Source organism: Sinocyclocheilus grahami, unplaced genomic scaffold, assembly GCF_001515645.1.
Source record: "Sinocyclocheilus grahami isolate Dianchi unplaced genomic scaffold, SAMN03320097.WGS_v1.1 scaffold1353.1, whole genome shotgun sequence".
Classification (NCBI taxonomy): Eukaryota; Metazoa; Chordata; class Actinopteri; order Cypriniformes; family Cyprinidae; genus Sinocyclocheilus; species Sinocyclocheilus grahami.
The window spans coordinates 11,264-30,869 of NW_015506532.1; the positions used below are offsets into that span (position 1 = coordinate 11,264).

The 19,606-nt window shown below is 41.1% G+C and overlaps 2 protein-coding genes and 1 long non-coding RNA gene across 3 annotated transcripts; 2 read left to right on the forward strand and 1 right to left on the reverse strand.

The window, feature by feature from the left end:
- Positions 1–4,010: 4,010 nt before the first annotated feature.
- Positions 4,011–8,066, reverse strand: LOC107569510 (carbohydrate sulfotransferase 3-like). The gene is made up of 3 exons (XM_016255614.1): positions 7,925–8,066; positions 5,918–6,070; positions 4,011–5,402 (listed from the first exon to the last, which is right to left on the reverse strand). The coding sequence occupies exons 2-3, from the start codon at positions 5,995–5,997 to the stop codon at positions 4,199–4,201; spliced, it is 1,284 nt and encodes a 427-aa protein (XP_016111100.1). The 5' UTR covers positions 5,998–6,070; positions 7,925–8,066; the 3' UTR covers positions 4,011–4,198.
- Positions 8,067–11,211: 3,145 nt separating this feature from the next.
- LOC107569515 (uncharacterized) lies at positions 11,212–12,289 on the forward strand. The gene is made up of 3 exons (XR_001606904.1): positions 11,212–11,462; positions 11,783–11,853; positions 12,278–12,289. It is a non-coding gene; the product is annotated as an uncharacterized lncRNA (long non-coding RNA).
- A 3,968-nt stretch (positions 12,290–16,257) lies between these two features.
- LOC107569514 (growth hormone-inducible transmembrane protein-like) lies at positions 16,258–19,600 on the forward strand. Its single transcript, XM_016255618.1, has 9 exons — positions 16,258–16,373; positions 16,589–16,720; positions 16,834–16,936; positions 17,459–17,570; positions 18,068–18,209; positions 18,416–18,524; positions 18,644–18,832; positions 18,923–19,094; positions 19,263–19,600. Exons 2-9 carry the CDS (start codon positions 16,601–16,603, stop codon positions 19,348–19,350), a joined length of 1,035 nt encoding a protein of 344 aa, XP_016111104.1. The 5' UTR covers positions 16,258–16,373; positions 16,589–16,600; the 3' UTR covers positions 19,351–19,600.
- Positions 19,601–19,606: the final 6 nt, after the last annotated feature.

Sequence of the window (19,606 nt, forward strand, 5' to 3'; positions counted from 1 at the left end):
GGCGTGCCTGGGGATCAGGAGCCCTTCCTGGGCTTGCCTGGGGATCCGGAGCCCTTTCTGGGCTTAACTGGGGATCAGGGGCCCTCCGTGGGCTTAACTCGGGATCAGGAGCCCTTCCTGGGCTTAACTCGGGAACCGGAGCCCTTCCTGGGCTTGACTGGGGATCAGGGGCCCTTCCTGGGTTTACCTGGGGATCAGGAGCCCTCCGTGGGCTTAACTCGGGCACAGGAGCCCTTCCTGGGTAACTCGGGAACAGGAGCCCCTCCTGGGCTTAACTCGGGAACAGGAGCCCCTCCTGGGCTTAACTCGGGAACAGGAGCCCCTCCTGGGCTTAACTCGGGAACAGGAGCCCTTCTGGGGCTTACCTCGGGAACAGGAGCCCTCCGTGGGCTTAACTCGGGAACAGGAGCCCTTCTGGGGCTTACCTCGGGAACAGGAGCCCTCCGTGGGCTTAACTCGGGATCAGGAGCCCTTCCTGGGTTTACCTGGGGATCAGGAGCCCTCCGTGGGCTTAACTCGGGATCAGGAGCCCTTCCTGGGTTTACCTGGGGATCAGGAGCCCTCCGTGGGCTTAACTCGGGAACAGGAGCCCTTCCGGGGCCTAACTCGGGAACAGCCCGCACTTCTGGGCTGAGGACAGAGACGGTGCTGGGATGAGATGGGTTACCGGAACCTTTGGATGGGTATGTGGAGGGTCCGGGTGAGGGGTGAGCTGGTGCCGCAGGGTGGTTTTTGGGAGGGACTGGATTCGTGACAGAGGCTGGCGGGCTAGAGAGCGCTGGTTTCGGGATGCCAGCTGCCCGTGCCGACACCAGCGGTGGGTCCTCCACGCTGGAAGCCAGTCTGGGATACAGCCGAACAGTCCTAGATCTGGGTGCAACAGACAGGAAGTGACAGGATTTAGAGCAACCAGACGTCATGTGACGTGACTCTGGATGATCAGCTGAGATCTGACTAGACTCATGACTATCAGCTGTGACTAGACTCGACTCAGGAAGACCAACTTCTTCTACCTCCATATTAACGCCATTCAGATACAGGACCTGATTAACCAGCTCGATCAGGGGAAAGCTATACGTGGGAACCGCACCGCTGATGACGTCATCATCCAGCCCCAGCCGAAAACAGACCCCGAGGACAGAATCCAACCAGCTCACCTGCTGAGAGAGCTCTAGGAACTCCTCTACATACCTCTCCAAATCCCGACCACCCTGCCGCAGACACCAAAGCCTGTCTTCAGCCGTTGTCATCTCGTTTTTCGGGTCAGTTATTCTGTCACGTTGGCTGTGCCAGGGAACAGGCAGGAAGACGAGGATGAAGGATACCAGAACACTTTAATGATTACACGAGAGGGTAGGAGCACACGCATAGGGTAACATTCACAATAACTGACAACACTAGGATACAAGAGACAGGAACTTATAGGGCAGATAATGAGGGGCAGACAGGTGAACACAATGAGGTGATTAACTAATAATGGGAACAGGAACAACCAAATAAGGACACAGACGGAGAAACCATAATCGACAGTCCACAGGGGTGTGACAGATGTGTTTTTCCTGTGTTTCAAAAAATCTTTTTGCTTCCATTTTCACTAAAATAAGTTATTCAAACAATATCTGGTCTGTTCACTGACTGTGGGCATGAAGTCCCCACTAACACACCAACCAGCGGCAGTGGCCTTTGCCACACACACAAAGAATGTGAACTGTTTGCAGCAAAATCTATTCTGAGCATAAAGACAAACAGCAAGTCTGTGAGTTTGTGACAGAGGAAAAAACAGCAAAGCCACTTAAAGTGAAAAGGAGGCAGCCATAAAAATGCCTTGAGATGTCTGAGAGGAGGTAAACACAACTGCAATTACAAACAGAACAAAATTATGTTGATGCATAAAAGACTTTTCTTACAGTCTGACCCACGCCACTGCCTTTGACTGCTTTTGATCCTTTTGGTTAAAACGTTATGAGGAGGTTGTTTTAGCCTGCAAAAGAAAAAAAACAATAAAACCAGGTGCATGAGTGGTGTTGTTTATATAGTCACAGTTGAGCTCAGGTACGTGTGGCTATTTTCTCTCTGTGACGGTTTGATTCTCAGACCCGGCCAGTCCTGTGCTTTGAGGACATGTACTGTACAGCTGAGGACAAATACGGGAATGAGATGAGTAAAAATGGACTGTAGTTCTTACGATTGTTCTTATCAGTACAACATGATTTGATCTGGATTGCATCTGTACTTCCTTCTATACTGCTTTTAAAGCAGAGCATATTGGTTATTAATTATCTGACTTATACTGTCTTTCGTGAATGAGTCAGGCTTTTCTACACGTCTCACAAGGATGCGAGTACTCTGAGACATTCCCATCGAGCACAAACCAAGCTGTCATTCTCTTTATTTCTGCCTGAGCATAGATGAAATTAAAATCATTATGATCCGAGTCAATAATTCAGCAAGTGTTTTATATATTTTACGACAATTGTTAGCTATTTCTACCCGATTTAACCCATAAAAATTAGTCTTGTTGGTATAACCTAATGTAAATAAGCTTATTCAGTGATGTTAAATAATATTTTTGACCTGAACAAACGCAGTTAATTTAGCCGTTCTTTAGTGCACTAATCTTCTCAAAGAGGTTTATACTACGGCTCTCTCATTATCTGATGTGGTGGTCTGTTTGCAGGGTGGAGCTTAATGGCCTGATTTTACTTGCAAGGAAAAAAGGGGCCTCTGAGACTGTGGAAAGCGGTTGGGCTCTTCTATATTTGCTTTGACCATATACACATGCTCCACCCTCGTCACACAGCCCACACAAACCACGCAGTTCCTTCAGACCTCACAAAGCTTAAAAAGTCCTTGTGCTATAAATTCCTTGATGCAAGATGCTCATATTTTGTCACATAGGCTGTAGGTCATAAAGCAAACGTTGAGATTGTGTATGTTGCACCTAAGCTTGCGTATCTGTGCACACTGAGCTCAAGCGCTGGACGTAGGTGAGCGAATGAATCTCGAGCTGCGTGTGGGTGGGAGGGTGAGGTCAGTTTGAGTAAATCACTCTGCACCACATACAGGAGGGGTTCTGCGTAAATGAGCATGTTGGAGTTTCACTGGCGCTCTAAATAGCAGACGGCACAGTAATAAAAGCAACAGCTGATTAGAAGCTGCTACAGTAAGCAGGTTCTTCCTCCTCGAAGGCAGGACAATGCTAAGTGCTAGCACATGGTGTGGACTTGACCCACGAGAATGAAACACAGAAAGCACACATAAATGACAAACATTTGGTTAGAGAAATGCTGTACTACTAAGTGTTTCTGGGCCATCACTGAGGTTTATGTGTATTCCTGGACTGTAGACACTAATTGGTGCTCACAGATTTAGATGAGACTTAAAAACTCAGAAAACCCATCCTTCACATGTGGATTCATGGATTCTTTAGCAACAGCTCTGAAAGAGATCTTTGTTCATTTCCGCTCTTTTCACAGGCCCATGTGAAATCTGCTCCTACAGAACGGCCATCAGTCACATGTTCTACAGCTTATATGTATTTATTATGTTTAGACCTTAGCTATCACTCAAAGTACAGTAACTAAAGAACCTGTTTATTATTTGATTGATAAATCTTTAGAACACAGAAAACACATAATGAATTTTAGGTTAAGTAAAACTTTATTAATCCCTTCAGGGAAATTTTAAATAATGTATTACAAGAGACTATGGGTTCTTCATAACAAACTGGAATATGAATATAATTATGAAATTATTAATTTTCACTTTTTTCTAACAAAGAGCCCTTGTCAAATAAGACAATATATTAAATCTATGAAAATGTTTTTTTGTTTTTTGAGTGTTTAAATCCTCTTTTGATATGGTTCATAGAGTTCTGCAATCCAGCTGCAGTAAGAATATCTGAACATACAGAAGCAACTCGTTTCTCCCTAAACAAACACACATACAGTACAGTATATACAGTCAAAAAGACTTCAGACACTTGCTAAGTCCCAATGCAATTCCTCACTTCAACTTGATTATCTTTTCTACTTGTCAAATGAACTTACTGGCCATTTATCAAAAAATAAAATAATATTTCATTGTTCAATACTGCTTTAGAAGGTATTAAAGTAGTTCCTTTTCCAGCTAATGTTTCGATCATGTCACATATTACTTCATGAATCTCATCATTCTTCTTCATGAAGTATGTGTAGAATCATAAAAATGTTCTCTCCTCAATCAAACTTACTGATTTATCAGTCAGCATGTCTTTGTTCTCTGCAAACTTGTATCCAAACAGAGTCATAGTGGGGCCGCACACTTTCTGCACCAGCTGCACCAGTTTGAAGGGAATGCTGAACCTCCACTTCTCCACCTGCTCCGAGGAGTTCTTCTGGGTGGAATAAACTCCACTGACCTCCTTTGATGCCTGGGTATTTTTTAAGATCCACTCTTCCACTTTTGCAGTGAAGGGAATGCCTATAAAGTCATACATCTCTGCAGCTTTGCGCATGGGGAATCGCGCGATGTCCTCGTAGCGCACTAGCATGTAGCGTTCGCGGAGCCACGGCGGCTGCTTCAGTCCGATCTCAGCAGATGTGCGGATGTTGTCGCAGTTTCCTTTGAGCTTCCTCACTTCATCCTCGTCCACCGGAATGTCTCCATCCACGGCCCACCGCTTCCAGACGTTGTACTTGCTGGAGAAGGCCACCATGCGCGAGGCGAGGACGGCGCGAGGATCTCTGACCAGCTGGATGAAGGTCATGTCGAGTCTGGGATCCTCGGCCAGCGGCTGTAGCGTCTCCAGCTGCCGCACACGGACGGACTTAATCACGCGGTGCTGCTTCTGCATGCAGGACTGAGAGGCCAGCGTCAGGTTGAGTGGACCACAGCGCCGCACACGGCAGTGGTAACGCTCAAATACTTTCCTAACAAATGGCGTGCAGACGGGATCTTCGCACAGCGACTGGCTAGACTCGCGGCGGAAGAGCGCAGCGGTCACATGATCCTGCGGCGGCGGCTCGATGAAGCTCTCCAGCAGCGAGAAGTCACACAGGAGCAGCTGACGCAGCACGTCTCGATACGCCGGCCCTGCAACCGAGGCGTTAGTCCCGCCGGTCTCAATGGTTAACATGCGCTCCACGTGCCACAGCGGCTCAAACAGGTAAAACATATTGGAGCCCTGCTGGTTGAAGAACTCTCCAACGAACGAGGAGCCGGTGCGAGTCGTGGCCAGCAGAAGGATGTGTTTCCGTCCTCCGGCTGCAGACTGCTGGATGGACCGAGTCGAGTTTTCCAGATGAGGATTCACGTGTTGATGAGACGAGATGTCAGTCGAGATATTGTGTTGCGCAGCAGACAAGAGAGAAGCGCTAAGCAGCAGCAGCGGGGTCAGTTTTGGGGTCAGTTTATCAGACACCCTGAAAAAGACAGAAAGCATGAACGGTACGACAGTTACACACAGGATGGATAAAGCTATTAGTGCTAAAGGGTAATTTCACCCAAAAATGACCATTCTGTCATCATTCATTATCCCTCATGTCCTTCCAAATGTGTACGGCTTTCCTTCTTCTGCAAAGCACACGAAGAAAAATATTTTTTTTTTTCAAATTTGTTTGGTTCCCAACCATCTTCAAAATGTCCACAGATGAAGTAAGTCATATAGGTTTGGAACAACATGAGGGCAAGTAAATGATGCGAGTTTTAAGTAAGTAAATGAGTTTTTTTATGTCTCATCTCTTCTCAAAGAAGGAATTTCTCCATGAACAGTCATTTGTATACAGCAAAATGAATAACACATAGACACCAACACACCAGACAAGCTTTGATTTGAATGTTTTCTGACTGTTATTTAATTTAGTGTAATACTCCACTGCATCACCAAACTGAACACACATGAGTCACACATACAGAGAAGAGTGAGAAAAGAACCTACTGTGAAATAATGTTGTTTTCCTTTTCTATGATGACCAGAGCCACAATAAAGATGACAGAAATTGTATATTTAATGCGCATTCTTGTGTGTGATCGTGTTCAGCAGGTGATTCACTCTCAGATCATTCCTTCATCTTTTTCCTCTGATTGGACTCTGAAATAAAACACACACGTGACACATGAGCCATGAGAAACACAGTTATATCACGCTGATCTTGATTTATTCCTCTATACACTCTTCACTTCATACCCACAAACACATAATCTGAATCAAAAGTATTTCCCATGTTATAGCATGTGCGTAATCATTAATTCAACCTAGTGAGAGCCAGTCTCGTGGCAGTCATGGACAGTCGGTGTTTTGCTTACGCGTGCTGACAGTAGTTTCTGTGGGTAATTATTCTTACGTCTCATGTGACTGTAAGATACATAGGAGCATAGTAGCATTAATTTAAATGTTTTAGATTATTAATAGCATTGTCAAATGTAATACAGTGGGGCAAAAAAGTATTTAGTCAGCCACCAATTGTGCAAGTTCTCCCACTTAAAAAGATGAGAGAGGCCTGTAATTTTCATCATAGGTATACCTCAACTATGAGAGACAAAATGAGAAAAAAAATCCAGAAAATCACATTGTAGGATTTTTAAAGAATTAATTGGTAAAGTCCTCGGTAAAATAAGTATTTGGTCACCTACAAACAAGCAAGATTTCTGGCTCTCACAGACCTGTAACTTCTTATTTAAGAGGCTCCTCTGTCCTCCACTCATTACCTGTATTAATGGCATCTGTTTGAACTCATTATCAGTATAAAAGACAATGGGTCATGCTTTACAAAAGTTTGGTTTTCATAAATGTTCTGAATAAATCTCTCGATGAAGGGAAAGAGAAAAATCAATGCATGATAAGTGGATTCTGACGTGTTCTGTGAGTGTAGTGTATCTGTGCAGTGATCGGCAGGCTGTTCATATGGAGCTGCTAAGATCATCTGAGAGAATTCAGCTGCATTTCTATGCTGTTTATAGGCAGTTATTTACTGTGCATAATTTGAGATATATTCAGAGCACAACATGCTGCGAGAAGACTTACTAAAGTTTGCTCTGGAAGCAGAAGACAAAGTAGTAGTAATAATTAGTGACTTTTGTTTTAGTAAACACCATTAATTATCACTTGCTGTGAATCATGTGCAATACTGACACCACAGCAGAGGATGCTGGGTAGGGTTTAAATTAAAAGCTAAAAACTCCAATAAAATATAAAGACAATGTATTTCACATGCAAACAAAGGATTTCTCACAGAAACTGCTGAAATGTGTTGCTGAAACTGCAAACAGACACAGAACAACAAACATTCATTACACGAAACAGCAAATGTGATGCAACTGTTGCCTTAAAGCCACAATACAGCTGGATGCGAAATCGACTGATTACACCTCTACAGTTTGAGTTGGATCTTTATTCTTCTATGCACGCAGTTGTTGACATACCAATTATCCAGATAGTCTAACAAGTCTTTATATGTTATGTGTCTGTGCATAAATGGAGTAAATTTGCAATTATACTGGTGAAAAAAACATGTTTGGCAGCAGAGATCACAGGATCATCCCAGACACATTGACTCAACACTTATAGGTTCAGACAGAGTAAATCCTCTGTAGTCTGTTATTTGGAGAAATAAATGTGATTCTGTAAGATTCCAGTTTGAATGATGACTGCCAGAGAGCTTTACGAACATTTCTGAGCCGAGATCAAAAGCAGTCACGGAGGATCACGGAGAGTCACTTTCTCTCATGAAGAAGCAGTTTAAAGGCTTCATTTCAAAAACATATTTGTGAAAGAGAAAAAACAGACATTGGCACAGCAACACAAAAGTACAGCATCACACATACACAGTACAGTAGCATGTGTATATTTAAATTATGTATAATCAGTATGTCATTGGGATTTATGACCCGGGATCATAATAGATGAGCAAACTTTCAAAGCCACTAAAATATTCCAGACTCTCACCTTCAGGAACACTAGATAACCAGTCCTCCAGTCTAAAGCAGGGATATTTGTGACCCTGTAAGAGTGGCTTGTGTGGGATAATTACACAGCTGGAAGAGAAGCTGTCCGGCTAGCAGATGGTGGTTAGGAGGCAAGTTCTGTCTTGCACTGTTAACAAGAGCCACAAATTAGACTCAGAAAACCTTTATATCACTACTAAAACTCTGATCAAATCAGTTTATGTATTTGGCCGTGTGAACGCTCATTTTCCCACGCAGTCTCTGTTACGCTTTCATCTCTAGTCATCTAACCAAAACCTAAACTAACTGTAAGCTGCACCATAAAACCGATTCTAAAATGTTCCCATTTTCTGTTTTAATTCTCATTTGTAGGTGATAATTATCTACATGCATGTAATAATCAAAATACAAATCTACAGGAGATCTTCACGACGTGTCTGCATTATTCATGGTCTTATTTAGACTGCTGGTCAAATGATCATTGATTATCATCATGTAAAAGGCCTGAAAGCTGTGCTTCATCTGATCATCTCACACTCGTGTCACATTCCTCACACACACTCACTCACTGGCATATCTAAACTAATTTATCCATGCTTTTCTCTTTATGTTTCTCCTCAACTGATCAAAAAGGTTATCTCTATAATGTTTAATTTTATATGGAAAAATAAAACTCATTATATTAAAACTGGAGGTCTGAAAGCCACTGAATTTGAATCAATCATTCGAGTACTTAAACTGAACTGAATTAAAGCTTATTTAACACAGCCTAATTCAGTTTGGTTTCATATACCAAAGGCTATATTTAAAAGCGTTGGTGGGTTAGAATCAGGGGCGTAGATTACGCGGGGGACGTGTCCCACCCACTTTTAATAGCACGTAAATTCGTCCCCCGCACTTTTTCAGGCAAGTGTGTTCGCATAGAGGTTTTCAAGAGCCGGTGTGAATAAATATAGATTTAAATTCAAAGAGACAGGATAGTCTGTGCATGATCTGATGTTTTATTCGGACCCAGAATAAGGCGAGATGAACATCACGGACAGTGTTGGGCAAGTTACTTCCAAAATGTAATACATTATATATTACTCATTACTGCCGTTTGAAAGTAATTAGTTACATTACAATATTACTGTCTCTGAATTGTAATGCGTTACACTACTTTTGAGTTACTTTCACTTTCAAGCACAAACCGCAATTACATTCAGAAATAATAGCGGTAAATGAAGTGGAATGTTATAGGCCCTAATGAACAAGCAATAAACACAATAGCAAGTCTATAGGCTATTTTAGTTCTCCTCACTCCACAACAGATCCTTTATATTTAACTGTAGCATATTCAGAACAAAACAAGAATGAAAAATGTAAATTACTAAACAAGCCAAAACTAATTAATTGAAAGCAAATGTCTTTGTTCTCACGCAGTCTACCTCTATCATTCGGCACAAATCCATGTTTCTATATTTGCGATGTATTTGAATGCTAAACTATTATTTACTATGTAAACCATGCTTTTGTACTTAACGCGCTTTCCACAAATTCCGCCGCATTCTCTCTCTTCTCCGACCCCGCAGTATGCCCATCTCACAAATGTAGAACCGTCTCAGTCATCTCAACCATCGAATTACAGCAACAGGAAAAAGACAAAGTATTTTACCCGCGGAATTTATTGTCTGGTGCTGTTTTGCGATGTTGGCAAATAAATTCACCACTTAATTTTGAGTGAAAATGTTGTAACGTGCGTTACTGAGATTGTAACGAGTAATAATATTAACCAAATTTTATTAGTAATGCGTTATATTACTGCGTTACAGCAAAAAGTAATATACTACTGTAATATTACTTTTGTAATGCGTTACTCCCAACACTGATCACAGAGCGCTAAACACTCCGTGTAGTGTATGTTTCATTCATACTCGAAGCCGGAGGGTGCTCTCACACAGAAAGTCATACCAGGAAATCCCTAATATGGACAAAAGCGTCCAGCTATCGCTGTATGAAAACAGTTTTCACAGAAAACAGAAACGTTTGGAAACGAAGACATTAAACATACGATTGCAACAATATATGGTTTATTGGGGTTTGTCAAGTCATCTCCAGGTAATAAATAAAGTATATGAACAATGCAGTGCTAACTGACATAGCATTTATTACAGTATTGAAACTATTCTGCCTTATGTGAAAAGTGTTTGTAGTACAAACCCAATTCCAAAAAATCCCAATTCCAAACAATTCCAAATTGTGAATAAAAACAATGCAATGTGGAAGTTTCAAATTTCATTCAGAATACAACAGATGACATATCAAATGTTTAAACTGAGAAAATGTATAATTTTAAGGGAAAAATACGTTGATTTTAAAATTTCATGGCATCAACACATCTCAAAAAATTTGGGACAAGGCCATGTTTACCACTGTGTGGCATCCCCTCTTCTTTTTATAACAGTCTGCAAACGTCTGGGGACTGAGGAGACAAGTTGCTCAAGTTTAGGAATAGGAATGTTGTCCCATTCTTGTCTAATACAGGCTTCTAGTTGCTCAACTGTCTTAGGTCTTTGTCGCATCTTCCTCTTTATGATGCCCCAAATGTTTTCTATGGGTGAAAGATATGGACTGCAGGCTGGAAAGTTGACTATACACTGCCAGTCAACAGTTTTTGAACAGTAAGATTGTTCATCAAGCCTGCATTTATTTGATCCAAAGTACAGGAAAGCAGTAACATTTTGAAATATTTTTACTAGGCTATTTCAAATAACTATTTTCTATTTGAATATATAAAAATAGAAACAATGAAATAGAAGAATAATGCACAAATATATGCACTGCATATGGCAAATATTTAGTTTTTTTTCTGAAATAATTTTTATTCTTCATATTACTTGTATAACTGGGTATTTAATTGAATAAGTCTGAATGAAAACTTATGTAAAGTAAAGTAAGATCTGGGGGGAACATTCCGACATGCGCACATGATTGGAAAGAAAGTGAGGTTTAATTTTTCGTTGATCATGTGATTCTCTGAAAACAATACGCGCTCCTGCACAGAGCTTTGTGAGAAATTGCGCTGCGTACTCGATACACGCTTAGAAGCTTCAGTGTCATAAGTAACATCACTACCTTGCTTATATAACTGTGATTTTAATGGTACTAAAACATCTAACACATGGGGTGGTTCAGTCGTGCAGAGTTCAGCTCCAACCCTAATCAAACACACCTGAACCAGCTAATCAAGGTCTAAGGGTTTCTAGAAAGCTATAAGCAGCTGAGTTTTTGTCTGCATGTGCAGTTTGAGTGTGTGACACAGATGTAAAGAGCTGCATGAAGAGAAACCATCTCAGAGGAGAGTATTCAGCATGTATTGTGAATGTATATTTCCATAACTGTTTCAGATTCACTATTGTTTATTTATTTATCAATTTCAGTTAGGACTCAATGCTGGCACATTCTGAAGGAACTTGTTTATTTTTGTTCACAAATGGTCCGTGCGTTTGAGGATTAATAGCTAATTGCAGTTTCAAATGCTTCGTCATTGTTGGAAATGGGTGAGTAATAGCCAGAAATTCACCCACCTATGCTTGTATAGATTTATTTGTGTATTTATTTGCTTCTGAGCAGTGTTGAAACATAATGGTTTAAATTGTGGATGCTTACCAAATGCAGTGGTTTCAAAGCATTGCTGTGCATGTGATTAATCTGAGTAAAGTGCTATTTTATTTTTGTTAAACCCTTGATATTCAACATTCTCAATGTTGTGGTGAACTGTACAAACTGGAATTGATGAGTAAATGTGTTTTTATGCAAGTTATGCTATAACATATGCAGAAAATGTCCATTTTAAAATGTCATCTCAAATGGTCAACAGTCGCTTAAGTCTGGTATTAAAAACATCTGACCGTGCCAAAGGAGCTCTTACCAACACCTGGCAAGTTAAGAGTCCTCCAATAGATTTTACCTAACCTAAGCTCAGATATCAGATAGATGGGGCGCCCCAAACTTACTGACAGAAATTTAGATCCATCTAACAATGTGCACACTAAAGAGTTTCAGAGATGGTTCATTCATGGCTGCATTGATAACTGCTCGTTTGTTTATTTACCTCTTGTGACTATGTTTGAGTTAACACACTCAGCATGTCTGTTATGTCTCAGCATGTTTAGATTTTTGTCTGATTGATACTATTGATTGTCTCAAAGCTGACCTTATTCCAGCTGTAGCCACACTCTGTCCTCTGGTCGAAGTTTCAAAGCATTGCTGTGCATGTGATTAATCTGAGTAAAGTGCTATTTTATTTTTGTTAAACCCTTGATATTCAACATTCTCAATGTTGTGGTGAACTGTACAAACTGGAATTGATGAGTAAATGTGTTTTTATGCTATAACATCATATGCAGAAAATGTCCATTTTAAAATGTCATCTCAAATGGTCAACAGTCGCTTAAGTCTGGTATTAAAAACATCTGACCGTGCCAAAGGAGCTCTTACCAACACCTGGCAAGTTAAGAGTCCTCCAATAGATTTTACCTAACCTAAGCTCAGATATCAGATAGATGGGGTGCCCCCAAACTTACTGACAGAAATTTAGATCCATCTGACGATGTGCACACTAAAGAGTTTCAGAGATGGTTCATTCATGGCTGCATTGATAACTGCTCGTTTGTTTATTTACCTCTTGTGACTGTATGTTTGAGTTAACACACTCAGCATGTCTGTTATGTCTCAGCATGTTTAGATTTTTGTCTGATTGATACTATTGATTGTCTCAAAGCTGACCTTATTCCAGCTGTAGCCACACTCTGTCCTCTGGTCGAATCGAAGTCTCAGTCAAGCCTAACATGAGCAACGCAATACTTTCACTTTAGGGGTGTAACGGTACACATATTCGTACTGAACCGTTTCGGTACGGGTCTTTTGGTTCGGTACGCATGTGTACCGAACAAAATACAGGTTTTTTTGTATTTGGTGTTTTGACAGATCGCTGTATAAACGCCTTGGAGAGCCGCTTCTGGGATGGTTCAGAAACGTGCTGGTATAAACCCAACACAAGCATTGACTAGAGCGGCCGTGATCAGCTCTGGTTCTGTGTCGAGCCGTAACGTGCCACAGACTTGTGCAGTGTAAATGGCAGAGCGGAGAGCGAGGGAACGCGATCAATCCTTCCTCTGTACTACTAGATTTGCCACGAATAAACATGACTGAACATCTCATGCCTCATGTAATTGTTCAATCAGTGTGTCAACTGCGGAAAGACATCAACAAAACAGCGTGGAAATAAAAGTCACGTAGCATTTAATTTACCTCAGCAAGTCGTCAGTGTCCACAGCTCGTTAGTTCACTAGAGAAATGAAGTCTAGAGAGGAGCATTTTGCGAAATATTACACCATGATATACTCATTACATTTTACTAAACCTGTTAGTCTTAATTACTTAATGTACAGTATGTTTAACCAACAGAAAGAGTGTTTTCTAACAAACAGCCAGTGTGTAATTGAATATATTTGAATAAATAGCCTAATTTTATTTATTTATTTTGTTCTATTTAAATTAAGTTTGGGTTACATTTGTTAGGCCTAATTGTAACCTTATGTTAAAAGGCTTCCTATAGGTTTAAGCATAAGCTGAGGTAGGGGGAATTTTTTATTTTAATCATCACTAAGAAAATGTGAACTATAACTGAATGTATTTAAAGAAAGAGCAACTTGTTCAGTAAACCACTGTTTATTTTTTTTTTTTAAGTTTAGTCTCCCCACATGTACCGAAATCATACCGAACCGCCATATTTGTGTACCGTTACACCCGTACTCTCAAACAGAATCAGTTCCAGTAAAATTAGGATCTGTAGAGAAACTTGTTTTTCTTAATGTTTCTATTGTTTAAAGCAACTACCAATGTCAACTCAATGTTTTATCTGTAATGTCTTCCTACAGGTAATCTGAACATTAAAGACCTCTTTTGTCCTCTCCACTCCTTGGCAGAGCGGAGAGCGAGGGAACCCGATTATTCCTTCCTCTGTACTACTAGTCTTACAGTGACTGAACATCTCACGCCTCACAAACCTGTTAGTCAAGTCAAGTCAAGTCACCTTTATTTATATAGCGCTTTTAACAATACAGATTGTGACAAAGCAACTGAACAGCATTAATTAGGAAAATAGTGTCAATAATGCAAAATGACAATAGTAAACACTCATTTTTCAGTTAAAGACAGTTCATCATTGAATTCAGTGACGTGCCACAGACTTGTGCAGTGTAAATGGCAGAGCGGAGGGCGAGGGAACCCGATTATTCCTTCCTCTGTACTACTAGTCTTACAGTGACTGAACATCTCACGCCTCACAAACCTGTTAGTCAAGTCAAGTCACCTTTATTTATATAGCGCTTTTAACAATACAGATTGTGACAAAGCAACTGAACCGCATTAATTAGGAAAATAGTGTCAATAATGCAAAATGACAATAGTAAACACTAATTTTTCAGTTAAAGACAGTTCATCATTGAATTCAGTGATGTCAACATCCAGCTCAGTTCAGTTTAAATAATATCTTTGTAATCATGTCAACGATAACGCTGGAAATGAAGTGTCCCCAACTAAGCAAGCCAGAGGCCATTAGTCTTATTTATTGTATGTTTAAATTAATCTGTTGTGAAACCTATTATGACAGTGTTAATAAAGAATAACAATTTGGTCCCTCAGTAAATTCTCTTTGCCACCTTGAAGAATTCTCAGTTACTTTAAAGTGTAGATAGACGGCCGGGAAGTAAGAAAACGCAGTCAAATGTATCCTCAATACTTCAATTTATTCATAGAAATACAGATATTATATAGGCATATGTCGAGGGGAGTTTCATCCTCTTAACCAATGAGGATATGAATAACATACACGTAGGATCTTTGGCCAAGAACATGTTTATATAAAAGAGCCACATGTACAGAAAAACATGGACATATTAGGAATAGACTTTTGCGAAGAATGCTGAACTGTCTTCATGGTTTCATCACGAACTCCTTTACCCTTGTAGTCCTAACATTCATGTCCTTATTGGGGCCTTTAAATCAAGAGAAGCTAATGTATACATTTAAGCATGCATACCTCGCATATAAGTAAGACATATTTAAAACATAATATCGAGAGAGAGATGGATACAGAAGGGGGGATTCAGAGAGAATGCGTTGTGTATATAAGAATGAGAGAGAGGGAGAAAAAGGAGGAGTAAGGTATGTCTGGAATCAACAGAAAGAGTGTTTTCTAACAAACAGCCAGTGTGTAATTGAATATATTTGAATAAATAGCCTAATTTTATTTATTTTTTTTGTTCTATTTAAATTAAGTTTGGGTTACATTTGTTAGGCCTAATTGTAACCTTATGTTAAAAGGCTTCCTATAGGTTTAAGCATAAGCTGAGGTAGGGGGAATTTTTTATTTTAATCATCACTAAGAAAATGTGAACTAACTGAATGTATTTAAAGAAAGAGCAACTTGTTCAGTAAACCACTGTTTATTTTTTTTTTTTAAGTTTAGTCTCCCCACATGTACCGAAATCATACCGAACCGCCATATTTGTGTACCGTTACACCCGTACTCTCAAACAGAATCAGTTCCAGTAAAATTAGGATCTGTAGAGAAACTTGTTTTTCTTAATGTTTCTATTGTTTAAAGCAACTACCAATGTCAACTCAATGTTTTATCTGTAATGTCTTCCTACAGGTAATCTGAACATTAAAGACCTCTTTTGTCCTCTCCACTCCTTGATGGAAGCTCTCTCGTTGTTGACTGTCAGTGCTATAGCGCTCCAAGGTATATTAGACAGACAGACATAATATATAGATGATATAACCAGCTACCACAGCCTTTTCTCCTGCACATAACAGACTCATTTACTCAATACTGTTTATTAGAATAATGCAATATCATTCACATTGTAGAAGGCTCAAAAAGGTTTAATTTTTTAAAATATTATATGACGTTTAAGTACTATGTTTTATTTAATTAAGTTATATTTAGCCCAATAGTCTCTTTTAAAACATGTTATTTAGATCTGAATAGAATATACATTTTACAAATACTTTGTAAATTGTTGTAATGATATGGCTGTTTGCTTTTGTTCGTGAACGATCAAAACAAAGACAATTGTTATAAAATTGAGTATTTATAAATCATTTCAAATGTATTATTGTTCAGTCTTGACAGTAGCCGACCATTACTTTGTTTATTTAGTCTTTTTCTAGTTTGTGACTAATCATAAAAAAAAATAGAATAAACGAAAGCGAATTCTAAAAAAGTTACCAAACGTAGAACGCGTTCCCAAGCTGAAGTCCAAACTTCAAGACCCATAGTGCATTGCGTGGCTGTCGCCGGAGTGTGACGTCACACCCCGGAACCTTCAGGAAGGTGTGTGCTGTGTTGCGTCAGGGGAGAAGAAGCATCGCAAAGCTGAAATTAGTTAACAAACCAACGGGTGAGTTTTACTTCTAAGTATAATATTTTACAACAGGTGAAGTGTAAATGTTTACGGGATTATTCTGCGTCTCGCTGGACTCATTTTTAGGCAAATGAAACGTTCGTAGTACTGAACATCCTCTGCTTGTTCATGAGTTTGTAAGTTAGTGGCGTAAAATCTTCCTCTTCTCTTGTTCACTCCGCTTCACGCAATGCTGCACTGTTTCTACACAGAAGCGGTCAGTGATGTGGGTCTCACGCCTGTCGTGTCTGCGGAGCGGCCCTGCGCTGGGGCTCCGCTCGGCCCTGAGTCCGGCTCCTGGGGGCCTGATGAAGTCCAGTCCAGCCCTGATCAGACCGCAGCAGGTACCCTCAGAAGAGCCGCACTGCACCTGCTGGACTGCTGGACTGCTGTGCGTGTCGAGCGCAGTACTGTGTGTTTTGTTTATGTTCTGTTGTATTTTGTTGTTTTCAATCAGGGTTATTCCACCAGGACTAGACTGGGATTCCGCCGGAGCAAGACTTCCAGAGAGCAAGTTCAGGAGGCAGCGTTTCAACCTGCTACAGACACCGCAATTAAAAGTGAATTCTGTTAACATGTCCTTTTATAAAGAGTTTTCTCCACGTTTATTTATTTCTGTCAAATTCTTGTTTCTGGCTCCGTTTCGGTGATGCGATCACTCCGCTGTGATAAAATCAAGATGGCAAATGACTGCCAGACACTTTGTTCTTGTCAAAAATGTTGGTCCATCCATCCATTTAACAAACCTCTTGTCCAGGAAACTCTGGACGGATCAGGACAAACACACACGTTCAGACTCGCAGCTGCTCTGTGTGTCTTTGGATTGTGGAGGGAAAATATTAGTCTTAACTTTGTTGAAAGTAATTAGTCCAAAATGTTCTAGACGCTGTTCTCAGCTGTATGTGGTGCTTGTGATCGGATCACCTGCGACGGATGATAGTGCCAGGTCTGAACGTTATGTAACAAATCCATGTTTGAGTCTCTAAAGCTTCAAACTCTAAGTAAAAGATATTATGTATGGCCCCTTTTAAAAGACTCCCCATGAGACCGATGACGTGTGTGTGTGATTCTGTCCTCTGCAGTCGACAGCATGGGCCGGATCGTCCTCGCTGGAGGCGCCGCTGTTGGACTCGGAGCTTTGTGTTATTACGGATTAGGCATGTCCAACGAGATGGGAGCCATCGAGAAAGCAGTGTAAGAATCACCTTTACATCAAACACTTTAAATGAAATAAAGGTTCTGATTATGCCAGCAGCACAAAAGAAATTAGATTCACCTGTGATCCGATTGTTAAGAATGAACTAGTCGTTGATTCAGCGGCTCTTGTCTGATTTGCAGACGGCATACGACTTTTGTTTTGTAATCTCAGTGATAACCGGTTTAATCAGATCAGTCTGATCGACTGCAAAGCAGTGAATTTCTATCTCTTCCGAAGTTTCTGTTGAGTTAACATCCCAGAGTTCAGGTCAAGGAACTAGAGGAAGGCCGACACGTTTCACTTCTCGCTTTACCGTTTAACAGCTTCGTGGTACGGTAATGTGATTCATGGGATCTGTTAGGATCAGCTCGACCGTGAGCTGGATTGAAAGCGACTGACTGTCAACATACACGCTTGTATTGCAGATATTCAGTCATCTGAAGTCATGTCAGGAACACTTTGTGCTTGATGCAGACTGAAGCTGTGTTTGCAGGATCTGGCCGCAGTATGTGAAGGACAGGATCCACTCTACATACATGTATTTCGCGGGCAGCGTGGGTCTGACGGCGCTCTCGGCCGTCGCGGTCAGCAGGACACCGGCGCTCATGGGACTCGTGATGAGGGGCTCCTGGCTGGTACGCTAGAGATCATACTGCTTTTTATTCATCGCCTTTTACATACACTCTTCATAACAACAAATCAACAAAACGTACTGTAAGGCAGATAGAAATGATATACTGTATAGCGTACTACCGTATAGTGATTATAGTAATGATCCAGCTTGTAGTTTAATATTCACATTGATGTTTAATGCTGTGACAACCTTATGAACGATCCGCAGGCTATTGGCGCCACGTTCGCTGCTATGATTGGCGCCGGGATGCTGGTGAGGTCGATCTCGTACGAACACAGTCCGATGCCGAAACACCTGGCCTGGGCTCTACACGCAGGTAAAGTGCTTTCACTGCTTTAACTGACCTCCAGAGGGCACTGCAGTCTGCGTTTGTGCTTCTGCTGGGTTAGTTTAGCACTGCTAATGTTTCTCTGGTGCTCATGACGTCGTGTGCAGGTGTGATGGGAGCCGTCATCGCTCCCTTAACTCTGCTGGGTGGCCCGCTGATGGTTCGAGCAGCCTGGTACACCGCAGGAATCGTGGGCGGTCTGTCGACGGTGGCCATGTGTGCGCCGAGCGAGAAGTTCCTGAGCTTGGGCGGCCCGCTGGCCGTGGGCTTCGGCGTGGTGTTCGCCTCGTCTCTGGGTGAGATGCATTTACAGTCCGCCGCAGACTGTGTGGCTGTTTAATCCTACAGACTTCACAGGAGTTTCTTCTGCTCTCTCCTCTCTGCAGGCTCCATGTTTCTGCCCCCCACCTCTGCATTCGGGGCCGGTCTGTACTCGGTGGCGGTTTATGGAGGTCTGGTCCTGTTCAGCATGTTTCTGCTGTATGACACACAGAAAGTCATCAAGCGTGCCGAGACACACCCTCTTTACGGCGTTCAGAAATATGACCCCATTAATGCGTAAGTGTTCTCTGTGGGCAAACGTTTGTATTACTTCACATGACTTTATTTTAGATTTAAAAGTCGGCTTTGTGCATTTGTAATGTGTTTCGTTTAATTCAATCGTTCTATCATTTAAACACACAGTATGACTGGCGTCTGTTAACATCGCTGCTCCTGCTCTTCCAGATGTATGGGCATTTACATGGACACGCTCAACATCTTCATGCGACTGGTGATGATTCTAGCTAACGGCGGCGGAAACAGAAGGAAGTAGCCGTAAGGAGACAAGAACACATGACACTGACTGGACGAGAAAGATTTAGCTGAACAAAGTTTATTCATTTATTTTGCATTTATTTGTTTAAAAGCAGATAAAACCTTTGGATTGCTTTCAGCTGAATTGCATTTTAAACATGTCCAACAGTACAAGGTAATTGGCATAGTTAATTCAAATTAGGCTGAATGCAGATCGTCTTCCACAGCTGGTGTAATTATAACAAATATTTTTGTATATTTATTTTAGGAAAGAG